This window comes from Macrosteles quadrilineatus, unplaced genomic scaffold (assembly GCF_028750875.1).
Source record: "Macrosteles quadrilineatus isolate MER2022 unplaced genomic scaffold, UCM_ALF_1.0 Scaffold_8__2_contigs__length_117827958, whole genome shotgun sequence".
NCBI classification, from domain to species: Eukaryota; Metazoa; Arthropoda; class Insecta; order Hemiptera; family Cicadellidae; genus Macrosteles; species Macrosteles quadrilineatus.
This window is the reverse complement of record NW_026542601.1, coordinates 103,886,316-103,904,899: the sequence shown is the minus strand read 5'-3', so window position 1 is coordinate 103,904,899 and position 18,584 is coordinate 103,886,316. Positions and strand designations below refer to the sequence as shown.

The following is an 18,584-nucleotide window of genomic DNA, read 5'->3' as shown; positions in this document are numbered from 1 at the left end:
TAAATTTAAAAAAATATTTTTATTGTTGGGAAACAACTTAGATTGTAAGTGGTGGCTAAACAAGGACGCCAGCAAAAATTTAAATGAAATCTCTATATACACTGTTTGAAATCAGAAATAAATCATAGGCCTTTTATAACCCGTAAAAGTTTGGTACAAATACTTCGACGATTTTATGACAACTTGAACAAATATTCAACTCGCAAACATGTTGACACACTTTTACGTTGGGTTGACTAAAATTATGATTCATAATAAAAAAAATAAAGAGAAAAACAAAGTCTTGCTCATAAAAATGATTAAATATATTAACCTACAGGTAATTAACAGTGTTAAAAATTGTATGTAGGCCTACATTATTTATCTTGCCTTGTACACTACTCAATCAATTAATGATTTAGCAACAAAGAGATAATCAAAACTCAATTCACATTCTAACATTTATTGTATAACAAAACTTCCACATAAGTTCTACCTTTAGACTAGAAAGTACATCAAGGGGTTCCTCACTGGAATCATGAGTAAGTGTAGGGAAGGAGGAAGTGAACGATAATGGGAAGGACGTGAAGAGTGGGGAAATGGTAACTACTGAGTGAATGAGTGGGGAGGAAATGAGAAGGGGGAAAGAGGGGATAGAACTAGGAAAGGAGAAGTGTTAGAGATAGAACTTCTGATTAAGGGGAAAATAAAATGGGGAAATGTACAAGTGGGGAAGGAGTATTTGGTATGTTCAATAAGGGGGAATTCCCTCTTTGAGAAAAATAAAAAGAGGATAGAGCAACGGAGGGAAAGAAAGTTTTTGAGATAGAGATTAATATGAGATATATTTCCATAAAGGAAGAAATCCCAAAAGAATTACTTGAAGAAAAATAAACGAGGAAAAGAAAATTAAAGTGGGGATAGAGTGACAGAGAATAAGGAGTGTGAGATAAAGTTTAAGAAGGGAGGGGATCTCTCTGAGGAAAAGAAAATTAAAGAGAGGATAGAGTGACAGAGAAAAAGGAGTGTTTGATACAGATTAAGGAGAGAGAAATCTATGAAAAAGAGAAAAATAAATGGAGGATAGAGCACCGAAGGAAAGGAGGGTTTGAAACATAGTTTAATGAAGGGAGAAAATCTCTGATAAGAGCAAAATAAAGACATAGAGCGACAGAAGAAAAGGAGTGTTTGAGATACAGTTTAAGAAGAGAGAAAATCTCTGATAATAGCAAAATAAAGAAGGAATAGAGCAACAGAGGGTGTTTGAGATAGAACCTCAAAAGCTAAAAACGTTTTGGGAGAGGGACAATAAAGAAGGGAAATTTTAGATATAGTGTCTGGGTTGGGAGTGGGGGACACAAAGCGATTGAGTTACAGTAAGGAGGGAGTATCATAGATATAGTTTTGGAAGGGACAGATCTTGCAGAGAGAGGGGGAAGTCATCAACCCTCCGCGGGCTGTTCGGCATACTGCGACTGTTCATATTCCCCCACCATTCCGTCATCTGCAAACACGTTTACAGCCTTTACAAACTAACAATGGATTTATATTTTTAAATAAAATGTTTACCAACTATATCTGTTGTGTTTTTTATTCAGGAAGCAGATAAAACAACGATTCAACAAGTAAGTTTCCTTGGACAAATTTTTCTCAAACAGTTTTTTTTTTGTATTCTCTTTTCTTGTCTACTTTATAACCATGCACAACAAAACACAAACAAATTTGTTTTACAAATTATATGCTCTCAACCCTTTAATATTGCTGTAAACCCCAAACTTAAGCTGGTAAAATGTTTTAGGCTATTATCTAAATAAATAATTAACTGAGCATTTTCTAAAGATTTTCTTTCTGCATAACTGAATTAAAATTTTAGAAAATAAGAGGGCTGAAATTTAGAATAATGACAGTTGTTTTGACCAGCACAAATAAGGTCTACGTTCTTCATTGTTGGAAGTGATTTATTTTTTCCAAAACGGAATAGCAGAAAGTCTTTGGTCAGAATATTGGTCACTAAACCGTACTTCGACAGTTCCAACGAGTTCTAATTAACATTAGTACTATTCGATAAGACATAAGTAAATGATGTGGCTACCAAAACATATTGAGTTTGTAAATGGCATTAATAAAATATGCTAAGGCAAGGAACACTGTATGTTTTTCATGTAAATAGGTTTATGAAAATGCACATTCAAACAGTAAATAAATACAAAAATCATAGTGAGATATGTGATAAGCAGTGTGAATTAATAACTTTCTATCAAATATTTGATACATTTTTTCTTTAATTTTAAAGCTTTAATAAAATGGAATAAATTGGTGCACAGAAAGGGTATTTTTTGTATGTATAATTTGAAGGTTTTTCCTTTTGCCTCAAAAAATGTTTAAATTCTAATAGTTTTGACCCAATATTGTATTTTTTTTAAAGGATCATGCAGCTAAAAAACACTACATGTGTAAACATTTTCTAAAATATCAGTGGTTCAATGTTAACATAGAAAATAAAAAAATGAGCGTTAGATTTTTTCTCTGGCTTTTGTGAATACACTGGATTATTACCTTATACCTAGCTGTATAAGTATTGTATCTAAAATAAAATGCAACAACTATTTTTTCTCTATGTAAGCAAACGATAACCAAAAGATGGAGAAAATGGTCATACTACCACTACACTGTTTTTGGGTGTGGTAGCATCTCTAAAATGCAAAGCAAAATGCATATAATTTTATTCAGTAACCTGTTTTAAATCAGTACAGTAAACCTTAGTCTGGGCTGGTTGATGTATGTTTTAGGAGATTATTACAAAGCAATACAGACCACTCTAAACACGTTCAATTCCGCTATTCAATTTGATGTGAACAAACCAAAATGAATGTGTGTTTGCAAAAGTATGTTCAGACAATGTAAGTTCAATCATGAACTTTGATCAAAATGAGTGTGAGAGTTTTCAAATCAGGTGTTCTGGCAATGTTAACTGTCAGGCCAGAATGAATGTGAGTAGCTGGCTCAACATTCTATGGTTTTTTTTATGTAAAAATAGTCCAGTCAAAATATAAATTAATGACCCAACCTCCGGAAAAAAAAACTCCGAGACCAACGGGACAGTTCTCAAGATTTCAGAAAAAAAAAACAAAAAAGGTGCCATGTTTTCGCTAATTGCCGCTAGAGCTCGCTTCACATTTATGGGGACTTTTGGTATAATCTTTCCTGGGTACCTAGAAATAAGTGTGCAAAGTTTTTCGGAGGTTAAATCTTTTTTTACTGGACTAAAAACATTAAAACTAAAGTGTATCCTTTCTACTTAGCCACAGCTCTTATTTTTTTAATTTTTTTTTTGTTATTCATATCTTTTTTTATCTTTTTTTATGATTCTTGTTTAAGATTCAAAAGTTTTTTGTGATTATATAAATTGAAAATATCCGAATGATTGTACAATCAAACATTAAGTAGCAGATATAAAATGAAATGTTGTATATAGTTTATTTCAAACACTTCAAGTGAGTTCTCAATCTGATTCATTGTCTATGTGATAATACCTAACACCATAGACAAATCACCAACCACAAGTAGACTTCTCATCCCATTGTGAATTTTGAAGCTCGTTTTTTGTGTCTAGTTCATGTCCGGTGACACTGGGCGTAAGTGTCTACAAAATGTTGTTTATATTATTTTAGGGTTAATTTAATAATTTGTGCTTTACTGGTTAGTTAACTAGGGTACGAGTTATTGTTTGTGATTTTATTATAGTTTTATTTGGCTAAACGAGGTTTTAAATGACTGAAATAACAAGAAACAAATTTTAAACAAAAAACTACCTCTTCAATGCACCGGACAGAACTAATAATAAAATTGGCTTCAGCTGTTCCATAAGGACGAGAAATCTACTAAGGGAGTATGATTTATCTATGCCAACTACCAAGGCTTACTGTACGTCAAGCAGCTGTTATCTATTTATTTGTTCATAAAGAAACAAAAGAGGCAAAGCAGTTGTCTGCTAAATACCTCTCCACTCTTGCTGATCATAGTTTGGTACTTGCAGTTTACTATTTAGATAGTCTATATTACTTTGTAGGCTCGCCATCTCTTGCCTGTAATCACAATTTTCAATCAACAAGGAAATAACAATAACTGTCAATTTGGCTCAAGACTGTTCAAACTGGCTTCTATAACGAGTGAAAAGATAATTTTAAAAAGTGTCAACGATTTATTTGTGATGAGAGTTATTTGTAGATGGAGTAAATACGAGGACATTCAACTTTTTTGCATTTATTTTTTTTTTTATAATCAACCAACTGTTCAAAGGTTAGGGCTACTAGCTCAACTGAGCAGTGACACAGGAAAATGTAAACAAAGAGAGAAATCATGTGAGAACTGTCAAGACTAGTGACTGTAAACCGTGAGAAAAAACATTTTAAATTTTGATATTGGCTTCCTGGAAGTGGCCGGATAAACCGAGGACCGGTAAAACCCATGCCGGATATCAGGGGTTCTACTGTACCACTTTACAGTTTCTTCAGGTCAACAGTTTTGTTAAAGACTACGAATGTGCAACATAATTAGGAGTTTCCTATAAGGAAGTTTTTCCCTGCTAGACACTGAAATTTCCTTGCTTGAATTTGTGCTTGAATTTGGCCACTTGAAAAAATGCCTGTAATAGATCCTTGTGTGTGTCATAAAATAAGTGTTCGTAAATTATTTCATAACCAACACCACGGTTAGTTTTCTTTCTTTTTTAACGTCCAAGTTGGTAACCAAGTAAAAAAAGCATATGGATCTTATTTATATTTTTAAAAAGATAACAAGGACATGTAGAAAAGGAAAACAAGCCACATTACATTCATATCAGAGGGAAAAATACAGAGTCCAAAAGCTACCAAGACATTACTTCCATGGTATAAATGTAGTATTTATAGCCACATAGAAGCGGAATGAAAGTATAAATAACTCTCATCACAAGACAATGTCAATAACATGAAACATTACTGGATTACTGATCGTCTCCGAGCCAGCCAGTATGCACAGTGTTGTCGCAGTGGTATACCTGCAGGTCAGGCTCGTAGCCAAGTGACGGCACAGCCAGTCCGTACTGTGTGCACAGCAGGTGAAGCTCCTTACAGCTCTCCCACACCGACGCCAGACGACCTAGTAGCTTCTCGTTCTCCTCTCTCAAACTGTTGCGAGTCTCTCTGAAACCAATCTCGTTGCGAAACATTCGCGGATTTGTTAACCTAGCTTAATAGGCTGCAATCTTTTTTTTTCAATAATGCTCCAAATGTATTAAACCGTAAAAATAATTTTAATGTGAAAAAAAATAAATATTTATAAGTATAAACTCTTATCTTTTGAAATGTGCACAATAATTTGACAAATTCGGAAGTGCTTTGTGGCTTCAAACCTTCAACCGTTGAAACTGTACTTTAAGAAGCATAATGGGATATCAAGACAAAACCTTTCAAATATATTCCAAAGTTAATAGATTTTACAATATGAAAATAAAATAATTGACGGTCAACAGTAATCTAAATTCAAAGAAATATTTTCCTAAAAACATAACTTACTAAGTATATTTTAAAACAAACTTCTTGATTTAAAAAAATAATTAATGTAACTCAAATCACTTGAAAAGAGTTGAGACGGCTTACTTAAACCACAGACAATAGACCATTATTATTTCTTTTGTCTATGCTTAAACCCAATTTCCTGTTTTCTCTCATTTTCTCTTTAATATTCTTTTCTGGATTGACATTATAAGACACTAAATTGCAGTATTTTCATACTACTAGATTTTCAGATTTGTATACAATACACTATATTATGAGGTTTGTGCTATGAAGGTCCCTTTAAAGAAAAGATGTATTTGAGAATTTTAAACTTCTGTTTTTGTGCAAAGGGTTTCTGTTTTGTTATCGATTTTCTTATGTATTTCACAATATCCACAAAATACTACAGTATATTCCAGCTCTTAGCCTGCAGCTTTGCTTGTGAGATTTCTACAACCTTATATAAACAAGTCTCGTTGTAAAAAAAGTATTTTTTTATGTATTACAACAATAATCACATAAACACTTGTAAATAGATCTGCAAATAGTGTTATATTAAATACTACTATATTACTGCTGTTTTCCAGAGATATAAAATTCGATTAGGTACTGCTTTATTAAATACTAATATTGTAAATAAGTCCAAGCAATAATAAGATTCTGTTCTTATTAATTTAATATCCATAAAAATGTCATTAAAACTTTGTTGAACCTCGGGTATCTTTGGAAAATTAAAAAATCCTGTCTTTTTGCAAATCTAGGCAATAAAACAGAAAAACTGTAACTAAACTATACATCTGATCTGTGATTTTTTTTACTCTATGTCGTAACACTTCAAGCCTAAAAACTTTTGTAACTATGTTTGAAGCTATGGACGCAGACAAATAAAAAACTACAGCTTTAATTTTATAATAAACTCTAGAAGTGCCACTGACCTTCCGAGACTTCTCCTTCTCGTTTGGTGATATTTTAACCGAAAGGTCAAGTTTTACTTGACGCCGCTTACGACTTTTCTCCTTCCCCTCATCGGCCCCTGATAAGAATGCTAAGTTCTTATCATGCACTTATATTAATGGCTGTCCTTTCTACCTTTTCATTTTTTATTTCAAATGTTTAAAGTTGAGGTAGATCTATCTCGATTAGACAAATGTAAATTAAATTATTAGATTGTGTCAAAGCTTTGTTAATCTTTCAAACAATTTCTAAACTCTAAACTTAAAACTTTGTCTTTATTTACAGTTTAAAATTTAATCAAAATTTGACTCAAGCACACATTAAGCCCCAACAATGTGCTAGATATGACTCAAAATACCAACACATTTTTTGGCCGAACGATATGTTATTTTTATGCAAAATATCTAACTTTAAATTCAAGAGATTTTCATCTGTAGGTAAAGGGACCTCCCTAGTTAGTAGTTAGTAGTGAGGTCACCTCTTTAGTCCTGCATGTTATCATACTGGGTTCATTTACACTAGTATTTTACTTGTCATTTTTTATGTGAGAAATTGATGCCTTTTATGATTTTCTATCCTTAAATGCCAATGAAATTAGAAAAAAAAACACTAATTGGTTTAAATCTTGAAATTATCTGTCGAAAGATTTATACAATAGCTTCCAGTAGTAATTAAAAGTTTGTTGTTGTAACTCCCCAAGTATTTCAAGCAAAGTATTTTAAAAGCCCCCAAAATTAAATGCAATAAAAGCTACTTCCCAAATAGAATCTCACATTTGAAAAATTCACTGCAGAAAGGACAGCCATAAAACAATCAAATTTTGATGATTCAGCAGATTAAATTATCTAAAAAGTATCTAACACTATTCTAAGCATGCAAGACCTTACTTGTGCCTCATCGATGTGTCCTCTAGTTTCTCAGTCAAGGAATGACACTCGTCCTTTAGTTTGTCCACTAGTTGTGCCTGCGACTGAATCATACCCTCAAGCTCTGCGATATTTTGGACTGAAACGCACCACACACTGTGAGAGCCGCAGACGCTCGACAAGTTCGGACCAGTCTTCGCTACTTTGCTCCGACAAACGGTCTCATTGTGTCCAAGTACAGATATTTACTTATTGGCAAGTAAAGAATCGATAGATCGTAGATTTTACAATCTGCATCAAACATCTTAGATCATCATTCATCATCATCGTTCATCATCATTTTGCCTATTGTTGAGAGTTAAGGGTGTTCCCTTTGTTCCCATGTTAAGGTCGTCGAGTAGTCATAAGAATGTGATTGTGATATGAAAACACGGATATTTCTGAGACCATTTTAAAATACTTTGTTTTCATTGTTGATGCAATTTTACTTAATTTCTGAATAATTAAAAAATTTGGTAATCCAAAGTGGATACAGTTCGGATTAGCGGAACTCTGACGTATTGATTTTAGTGATGGGTTGTTTTAGTGCTACTTGGACACAACTCGACATGTCTGCTCCTATACAAACCACTAAAGCAGATAAAATGTCAAAATGCAACCACACTTTTTGGAAATATTAAATTGTATTACTACAGTTTCAAAAGTATATCTTTTATATTCTATCTGCAGTAACGTTAGGCTAAAGGTTAAGAAGGCAATGTAGGGAAAAAGTGGGGATTTCGTGTCACAGGTAACATGGCAAACCTGGAAAACAAAAACACATATACCAAAGTTGACTCAAGTCCTCAAAACCTCAAATGTAGATACATCAATATTCTCTTCGAACTTAAATAATTGCCTGTAATAGTTTTGAATGTATTGCAAAAATAAAATATGGTGTTTTGGATGCGACACAAAACTATTGGACAACCATAATGCCAATGTGTGTTTTGGTTATGTAAAAAGGATGGATGAAGAAGAGTCGCAAACATACAGGGTGCATTAATTAAGTTTCAAGACTGATTAATTCCCGTGTAGAGGAGCGCTTCCAGACCAGTCCCATGGCCCTGGCTGGTCAAATAGGGATGTAAGTTAGTGACCGAACCCTCTCCGGTTGCTGGCGGAACGTTATAGAGTGAAAGCATCATGCGCAAAGTTAACGTTTATTTTGTAATCACGTTAAAACATCGTGAGAATGAAAATTCAGCACGTGAAGGAGCATTGTTATTCCATCATATACCGTGTCAAAAACAGCATGGAAACACTTCAGTTGCTTCAACGGACCTTCAAAAAGGGTTTTCATTTTCAATGTTTTCATGTGGAACAAGCGGTTTAGAAATTGCCGCTTAGACGTAGAAGACGATACTGGAAGGCCTGCAGTGTCACGCAACCAAGAAAATCTGGTAAAATTGCAGAAGTATTGAACACTGACAGACACTTGAGCATTAGACTTATTGTGTATAGAATGAATTGCAACTACAGTATAGTGTTTAAAATGGTTTCTGAAGATTTCATGATGAAGGTGTGTCTTGTACCGAAAGTGCTCACAGACGATCAATAGCAGCGACTTGCGCATCCACCCAGATTTTGGCCCAAGACTACGCGGCCACCCTAGGTAAATCAAAATGTGAAAGTATTTCTGTCCTGGGTCAAGGTCTTACCTTGAAACCTACGGTTATAGCTACTTCCCTATAGTGAAATTCACTTAAAGGGTCTATAATGCTTAGCTGTGAAAACATCCACATAAAAAAGGGAAGGAGTTTTATGTGTAGATGAAGTTGAAAGAGGCTTTTTAGCGACAGAGACTGATGCTACTAAAATCAACAATTATGGTCATGTTGACAATGCATCATCACAGAAAAATATGTTTAAAACAAAATATGCTTAAACTGCATCGTTAAGATTAAGATTGAACTTTATTAATTACTTAAACCACAGACAAAAATAATTAAAAATTGACTATCAGCCGTGCTGTGGTTACCATAGGTTCTGGCACACACCACTGGGAGCACTATGTATTTGTTGCCATGTATAAAATATAGTCAGTCATGGTAACCGCAGCACGGCTGACAGTCTATATTTAATTCTTTTTGTCTATGCTTAAACTTAGGCTCATATTGATTGGCCAATTGAGAATGTGGTTGCATCTCAGAATTAAAATATTAATAAACAAAAACTAAGAAAACAAAACCTTTATGGAAAAAACATAGGCTACTAACAACTATGCAACATAGAAAATCAAGGAAATTACAACAAACACACAACACTCAATAGAAAATCTCAATTTTTATAGTACTGTAATTGTAATCTTACTGAGCAAAGTATTAAATCAACATATTATAATTTGAACTAAGGATATGGCGCTCAAAAAGATAATGTCAAATCAAAACTTATGTTCCAAATGGGTGTGGTACACTAAATAAAAGTTTCTTTTATAAAATCTTTTATACAATCAATGAAATTGCAACATAGTTTAGAACACATATCCCACAGTGTTTTTAAATTGTAGTAGTACTAATCGTACTTTCATACGTAGCTCAAAATCTAAAATACTTTACATTTATCAGTTACCCATCTTTAATTCGGTACAGATTAAAATTAAATGTTTTACAGTTAACCAATGGGCTCTTCATTATCTAGTAAAATTCTAAAGTCATACTGCATTGCAAAATATGATATTTATTCAAGTGAATTGATCAAAACACTTAATTTATAGTAATTTTATGCTCATTTGGTGTATTTTCATGCAGCAGCTTTTTTTGTGTATTTATAACAAAATTACACTTACAGAGCACTTCAAAGCAAATTTACACGAAGCTTGTAATCTTTTTAAATTTATGGATGCAGTGCTCATTTGTCAGAATGAATTGTGAAACAATTACAGTATTTACAATGTTGTGCGAGTGATCTTCCAGTTATGAAAAAGGTGTGAATATAGCAACTATATGGGTGTTTATTCGGTTTTTACTTTTACAAATAAAATAGTTCACAAACTAATGTTTAAATTAGAAATTGAAATGAGATTTAAATGTTTTTTTTAGGTAATACATTAAACAAATAACTTCATTTCATGTAATTATGTAAAAAATTACTGGTTTATGATGATATTTTTACAGTATGATTTTAAATATTAAACATAGCGCACAACTAATCAATAATGATATAAATAAATAATAAAGCTAAATAACTATAAGGTCGGTAAAATATATTCAAAGACGTTATAAAACAAGAACACTTGCTTGTGCATGTGCACCATAAGATTTATTGAAATTTTAAACTCAGTGGCCAGATGTATTGAATTTCATGCAAATTATGTATAACCTTTGAGTATTAATACAACTTCAGTATTATTAGGCCTACTTCAGTATCCAATAGTCATGGTATAACATAGTTATTTTATTGTTTGTCCAAAAAACTACCCCTACCTGTAGTATTATTTGCATTTTTTATCAGAAAATAAGCACCCATCTTTTAAAACAACTACCCTACCTGGAGATGAGATGCCAGTTTAGTCCTACTTGTAAAAATAATTTCCTGGCTAGGTTAACAATATACTACTAATCACGAATACTGTAGAATAAAACCAGGTATGGATCATAAACATAAACATATGACGTTGGCCCGAATCCTATACTAACATTAACATGGTTTTGGCAGTTCCATTTAAGCAATGTTAAATAATGTTTATTTTCAGGCCAAAAACGTCATTTGTTTATGTTTATGATCCATACCGGTTCTTATCAATTATTCGTGGTACTAATGTAATGAATAAATATTTTCATATCGATTGGAAAGTTTCTTAAATTTAAATGTTGGAAGGTTGTTAAAGAAGCCACAAATACAGTTGATGCTTTCAAACTTATTTAGCAGAACCATAAGTATCTGTTGTTTTATAATTTGTCAGTAACAAGCCAAACATACATTTCGATCATTTAAACTACAGTATTTGATCCAAAATTAACCTACACAATTTTACGAGTAACTGATAAATGTAAAATCTGATTGCTTGTTAAACAAACTGAGGATTTCCTACTAAATAAGTTTTGACGTAAATAAAAATAAATTAGAAAACAAAATCAAAATAAAGTAAAATAGTAATATTAACCAAACATAACAAGCAGGCAAATCTATTCTACAGGTATATGTACAAGAATCAAAAGGGTTTACCTCAAAGATAGTTCTGCAGAAGGATTGGCTCTTGAAGTCATGCACACAGAATGCTTCATCATGCATGATCTGATCATGCATGCACTTACCATGCTTGGCGTCCATGTCAAGAATCATTGATGTTAGCTCTTTCTCTCTCTTAGAATCCTTCAATATCTCATTTTCTCCACCATCATGAGTGAGTTTGGTCAAGTGTAGCTGCAAGCATAAAAATGTATTTCGTATTTTGATACCTATAAGGTTTGTAACAAATTATCATAAAAAAAATTTGAATTTTCCAAATAAACTAGTAACATATATCCCTTGAGTTAATTTTAAATACTCACTTGACTGTTTTTTTTTTTTTTTTTTTTTTTTTTATCACTGCAAATAATTAATACAAGTACAGTACCTTCAAATATGTCTTAAAACCTAAATTGAGAAAAATGCTGTAGTTACTAAAGAGAGGCCTTACATTGTCTTGGAGAATATATCGGCGGTTACAATACATTTGGATTTTTTTTTTTTTTTTTTTTTTCTTAGAAGTCAATCAGCAAAAAGTCTACGCAGATTTTACTAAGTTTTTTAGAAGTATGGTTTCTTCATCAGAAGAGCAACAGATTTCAGCCATCCTGCACACCATACAACGCAGCTCAGTAAGACACCATCCTATATCATCCGCAAGATCGTCAATGCACTGCCCCAAGACCTCAAATGTTTAGAAGGAATCGACATATTAATTGAACCTCGGCATATGAAAACTAAATCTTATATTTTTTCCTATAAATGACTCAGCTGCCAATGACAAAAATGGAGGTTCACATTGGGGCCTTTTATTGCTTGACACAACAAATAACAACTGGTTCTACCTTGATTCACCAGGTGAGTAGAACCTATATCATACAGAGCAGGTCATCAAGAAAATGAACACTCAACCTTGAACAAAGTTACTGTCCCTCAAAAAAGTAATCTCAAGACTATGAGAGGAAACGCACTATAATAGGGACTGCAAGACTAACTGGTTGAACTAACTGTTTACTCAACCAAAGAATTGTTTAATCTCTTACAAAGATAGAAGACCAGAAAATATCTGTAAAGAAAGAGATCTAAACAAACATGACAATATTGTATTTCTTGAAGAAAGTCATAATAAAGAAATGTTTCTATTCTCAGGGGCCCTCTTCTACAGGGTCCCTCTTCTACAGGGTCCTTCCCTAAGAATGTTTCTGAGGGGCTACAAACACTGTTTCTTAACCGAGAGTAAAAATGTTTCATTGTCCTTTTACTCAATGAAGAAACTCAAAGAAAAACATTTGTGAAATTTTGGTATAGATTGACCCAAACTTGTAAAAGGGTTAAAATGCAAAATTTAAAATATGCTAGAGTTTACCCTTAGGTTTATAGTTAGTTGTCCCTTAAGATTTACTTTGTTAAATTACATTTACAACAATGCACTATGTTATGGTAAACTATTTTTATGACAAATGATATTGACGCAAAACTATTCGATCTAACCTCCTTCTCGAGAGAGGCGATCTGCTCGGTGAGCCGCAGGTTTTCCTTTCGCGCATGCAGCAAGTCAGCGTCCGCCCGGTCCAGTCGCTGCCGTAGACTGGTGACCTCCGCTTGCAGCCGCGCAGTCTCTTGTCGTGACGTCCGCTCAGCCCTCTCCACCGCCAGCCGCAGACTAGCTGCCTCCTGCGCGAGGCTGTCTCGGTCCGCGGACGACGCCAGCAGTTCACTCTGCAGTGCGCCTTGTGAAACAGTCGACACTCTTACTCTGCAAGCTATGTCGGAGTAACAAGACACAGTCGATTGGAGATGAACAAAAAATTTGAAATATAAACTAAATTGAAAGGGTAATCATAAAATTATAAAACAATTGTGATTGCAACATAATAGTTTGTGGGTGTATAATTTAGGTCTCTTAAAAAGTTTGGACAACACAAATTAAGATGGGAAACTATTTAAGAATAATTTGTTTGCTGAGACTGTCTGGGCATGTAAGGTACCTAATAAGAAGGGAAGATCAATATATGATAGAAATATGAAGGAAACTCCAGATAGAAGGCCAAAGGCATGAGAGCCAATAAGCAAAGAAGATAAACAGGTTCAGAAGAAATGGAGACAGTTAAATAATAAACACACATGACAGTAAACACCTCCATGAATAGAAAATGATAACGGCAGTAAGAGTTAGAACACAAAAAAAATTATAATAACGTGAAAAACATAAAGTTCTACTATAAAATAGTAGGCCTTCTCCTAAAGAGCATGAGATTAATCATTGTATGCGGTTCCAACTCGCACCTTTTACATATTTCTTCAATATTATTCAGACTATTTTTTTTTATGTAAAATATATGACAATTCTCATTAGGAACCTACTTCATCTTATAATTTTTTTTGTGAAAATAAATATTTGACTTTAACTCTTATCCAATGATTGCTTTAGAAAAATCATTTCCAAAAGATATTCATACAACTGTGATCTTTAAAAGTCGATTAAGGAGAAAACAAAACAACATCAACTTAAAAACAATTGTAAATTAAAAACTAATTTTGGTTTAAAAAAATAAGTGTGTAAATCATAAGTTTAGTACTTCGGCAATAGTCTAAGACTTTTGAATTTTACACAAACCTCCTATTATTTCTCAATATGTAGGAGTCATATTTGATTGAAAAAAATGTGCATAAAATCAGCAATTACTCACTGGTCTTTGTATTCAATTCTTTCTTGAGTTCATCAATTGTAGCGTTCCGTTGGACAAGCTCTCTTCTAAGTTCTGACTCTGTTCTTCTTTGTTTCTCCAAGTCAAGACTCAACTTTGTAGAGTTCTCCCATTGGGCAGACAAGTCCGCGCTCAGCTGTTCAGTTTGGTTCGTATATCGTCTTTCCACCTACAAACATTACTTTAACACATTGTTTGATGTTTGTATTTATTAAAGTATGTTCAGTTTAAAAACTGTACAGAAAAGAACATCTAAATTTTGGAATATATCATCCAATAGTTTGTATTCGAAACTGTGTACTAAAATTGTGAAACAAAATTCAACAATTTAAAGACTAGCTTATGTAGTTTTGCTAAAATCTGAAAAGATTGAGTTACCTCAGCCAATCGTCTATTGTGCTCTCCCAGACTTTCTCGCTGTTTCTCGTTCATTCGTTCTAATTCATTTTTCAGCCGGCGCATTTCCATTTCACACTAGAACAAAACTTGAATACATAGCATTTAGTCACTCATTACTATCTTTAAGGGTGTTGCATAGAGCACAAGGGCCTAGACTTTTTAGGATTTTTTGAGAGGATAGCAGGCTTACCTGAATGGGAAAGAGTCCAAACTGGCACAGGAAACACAAAACAAAACTTTACACTATATACACAAAACATTAGAATATTTCACTGTCACTGTCACTAGTGTAAAGTTTTGTTTTGTGTTTCCTGTGCCAGTTTGGACTCTTTCCCATTCAGGTAAGCCTGCTATCCTCTCTTTACTATCTTTGTCATCTAAAAATGTTAAATTTTGAATTGCAAAGAATAAGTTTTGAAATTATTTTAGTTTACATTTTGTATCTTAACTACGACATAGCTAAGATATTACCCATAGAGCTTAGAGTAAAAGCATAATGATGGACAGTTAAAGCCAAGTTAAATAACATTTCAAAACAATTTCATACTGTACTACCTGTGAGTTGTACAACTTACTGGTGGCAGCAATGTGTTAATATTTTACTCTACAAAGCTTGCAAAGCTAACTTGACACTTCTACTTATTGTTCTCAATCTTTGCACAAATATGTATTTAAATTAATAAACAATCCCAGGCGAACAAAGAGTTAAACCGCATTAAATATCTCTTGAACTAACTTGTATCTAACTATCTAACTATTATTTTTCATAGTAAATCTACAATTATTTATTGGCACTCTGGTTTTCCTACCTGATTCTTCTCAAACTGCGCTTGGTCCACAGCGTCGAGACTTCTCTTGAGCTTCTGTGAAGTGTTTGCTTCCTTCTCTCGTAGTTGAGCCACAGTTCCGTGAAGTTTGTTGATCATATCATTCAACTCCTCCCTTTCCCTAAGTTTAGCAAATTGTTCATGAATAATATCTTTCAATTAGAATGCTTAAAACACTAAAAATTTTAGTAGAATGCAGCTGTTCAGCCTCCTGAGGACTAAACTGCAGTGGTGTATTACTACTCCAAGGATCACCTGACAGTTAAGGTACAGTATTTAAAACATTTATTAATTACAGTAACTAAAGTTAAATTTGGAGGCTAACATCATTAAACTAAATATGTGTTAATCTTAAAGCCACACAAATTAAACTCAACCAAATTGTTTTCATCCAAAATAAAACGGTATTGTACTTGGCAAAATATTTTATAACTTTTTAGTTTCCGAGATTTAATTGCATTACACCTTGAACAATATTTACTTTGTATAACTCCTATAAAATGTTCATAAAACTTTTAAAAAACCCTTTTTTTCAAAACTGTTTACACTCTTGCCTGAGCATAAAAATTCTTATCCTGAGAACATAAAAACCCTAAATAGTTTAATCTTACCAGCTGGAGTCATATTGTTTGAACAACTCACATTCTCAAACTTCTTCCATTCGCTAACTATCAAGCAATCAAACTAACCTCTGCAACGCTTCAATCTGTTTATACAGCTCTGATTCAGATGCCTGGGCTTGGGGAAGATAAGACATCGATGAAAGTCCTTGTTCTGACATCTTCTTCCGTAGAGTTTCTGCTTCTTCCACCGCCTTCTTGAGATCCATCTTTGTCTGTGTCAGTTGTGCCTCCAACTCACTAATACGAGACTCAAAAATAATACTTGGTCCCACCAACGGTTTCTTTCTACTTCGAGATTCCACCTGAAAGGAAAATTATACATTTGTCAAATTTTATTACATTCATTTATTCAAACAGTTGGTGGTTGTCGAGTATGAGGTTTGTCTTCATTGACTGGAAAGATATTTGAAAACTACTTTTATACCGGTAATCTCATTCCAGTTCATCCTATAATGTAATATGTTTAATATTGAAACATATAATATTAACATTAGATAGACATTTAGTAGGCCTACAACTTGTCCCCGTTAAAAAGCTACACAAGAACAAAATAGCACAATAACGAAATTGCTATTTGTGTCTGTGAGCGCAAAGTATGTCATTTACACTAGAGAACTGTAGCGGCAATGTCTGTTTGTGCTCGTAATACACACAAGATTGTTCCTACCACAGTTAACACACAGCTTAACTTTTTAGTTGAGTATAAAATGTCATTTTGGTTATGTTTGCTTTTTCTGTTGGAATGAATGGGACCTAGATCGTCACTATTACACCAAGTGTGAAATCAGCTGATTTAATGAGTGAGAATGAATAAATCAGAAATGAGCTATTTTGCTTACTGTTTACAAGTGTATCAGTAAGTTTACAAGCCAAGTACCAGCTAGGGTACAAGTGGCCATGGCAGTAAGCAGTAAGTAAGTAAGTTTACAAGTGTGGTAATGTGTTCATTTTCATGCAGTGGTAGGAAAAAATCATTGCAGACAAACAGTACAAGCCAGATCAGAGACAAGGTCAGCATTGAAGTGGCTACTAGGATATTTTTGCTAGATGTATTGGCAGAACATACTAGTTCAGTACTAGTACTATTCAAGTTACTTTTAGGTAGGGTACTTCTTTCAATATCAGAGATGGTTTTATGGCTTACAAGAATAAATCAACAATGGGAAGTTCTTAAATATTAAAATACCTTGTCCTCTGAACTAGCATCATCATCATCATCGTCGTCATCTTCAAAGCTGTCCAAAAAATATTGCAACATTCCGGCCTTTCGTTTCTCATGTAAACCCTCGTTTTCAGTTATTACTTCCTTCACTTTGCCCATTAAATTTGATAGCTCTTCCTACAAAATAGGTAATATTTACTATTTAAACTTTCAAAAGATTAATCAGCCTAGATGTGCGCTTCCAGAGCAATGTTGTTTGAAAATAAAATACCTAGGCTAATTGAAATTATTAGGCCTATTTAGAAAAAAAACTAACTTGTAAATTTAGTTTGATTAGAATTTGATTTGATTTGAATTTAGTTTGAGCTATAGTCTAAGGACACATGAATGAAGAGTGAGTACCAATGAAATTGATTTTAAAGTTTGGTATCAAATTTTCATGTTTGTACTTTTTTATCAAACCTAATAAAATAGTAAAACCGCTTACCCGACAATATTGCGATTCTTTCTCCAATTGCTCTATATACTCCTCTTGGCGCTGGACAAAAGACATTAGCTCTGGAGTCGGCTGGGAATCTGCATCGGGTTTCTTGAGGACGATTGCAGGTCGTGGCGTTGACGGAATTATACTCCCATCTCCTGGCAGGAACGGGTGGTAGTGACCCTGTAGCATACAAATATGTTAAGCAATATATAAATCACAAGACATACCATAAACTATTTACACGAGCTTCCTATAAACATAAGTTAACTCATAATTACAGCCTGTTAATTATAATCACGTCATTTGAAATTTAGGCTAAATAGGCCTATGTACCTATTAAGGTTAAGTAATTACTTACCAAAGAGTATTTTGAGAACCCTGTGGAAGGAGTATATGACTCAGCCAGAAGATATCTTAGCTTAGACACTGCCTCTCGATAGGCAAAATCTGTGTATCCTGCCCCCTTCTTGTGGAGTCCCTCCATTTTGCTTTTCCTGAAATAATATGTCTACGTTAAATAGCTTATGAAAATTAACTACGGCACAGAAGTGATGTGTAGTACAGTCTTGATGTCCAAATATATTTTCTATGATTTCACTTAGAATACATTAGTGTATCAAGTTATTTCTTGAAAAGTTAGTGATCTGTATTTTTGAACACCATACTGACTTCAACTCGAGAAGAAACAGAGTACTTGAGCTAATTGATATAGGTAATGATTTAATCTTTTCATTAAGTATAATGAACAATTAGGTACTCAAATTCTTTGTAATGATAATATCTAACATTGTTTAATAAATGTCACACACAGACTATTCCAATAGATGAACTAACTA

The 18,584-nt window shown here is 33.4% G+C and overlaps 1 protein-coding gene across 1 annotated transcript in view; it reads right to left on the bottom strand.

The window, feature by feature from the left end:
* Positions 1–436: 436 nt before the first annotated feature.
* LOC129000632 (serologically defined colon cancer antigen 8 homolog) overlaps positions 437–18,584 on the bottom strand; it is a 38,361-nt gene continuing 20,213 nt past the window's right edge. Inside the window, exons 2-13 of the mRNA XM_054427594.1 lie at positions 18,107–18,242; positions 17,752–17,928; positions 17,289–17,441; positions 16,169–16,404; positions 15,462–15,600; positions 14,632–14,727; positions 14,236–14,422; positions 13,037–13,275; positions 11,632–11,740; positions 7,358–7,475; positions 5,018–5,162; positions 437–1,483 (exon numbers count right to left, since the gene is read on the bottom strand). Of these exons, the coding sequence (XP_054283569.1) occupies positions 1,370–1,483; positions 5,018–5,162; positions 7,358–7,475; positions 11,632–11,740; positions 13,037–13,275; positions 14,236–14,422; positions 14,632–14,727; positions 15,462–15,600; positions 16,169–16,404; positions 17,289–17,441; positions 17,752–17,928; positions 18,107–18,242 (1,849 nt within the window). The 3' untranslated portion in view covers positions 437–1,369. The remainder of the gene's footprint in view (positions 1,484–5,017; positions 5,163–7,357; positions 7,476–11,631; positions 11,741–13,036; positions 13,276–14,235; positions 14,423–14,631; positions 14,728–15,461; positions 15,601–16,168; positions 16,405–17,288; positions 17,442–17,751; positions 17,929–18,106; positions 18,243–18,584) is intronic.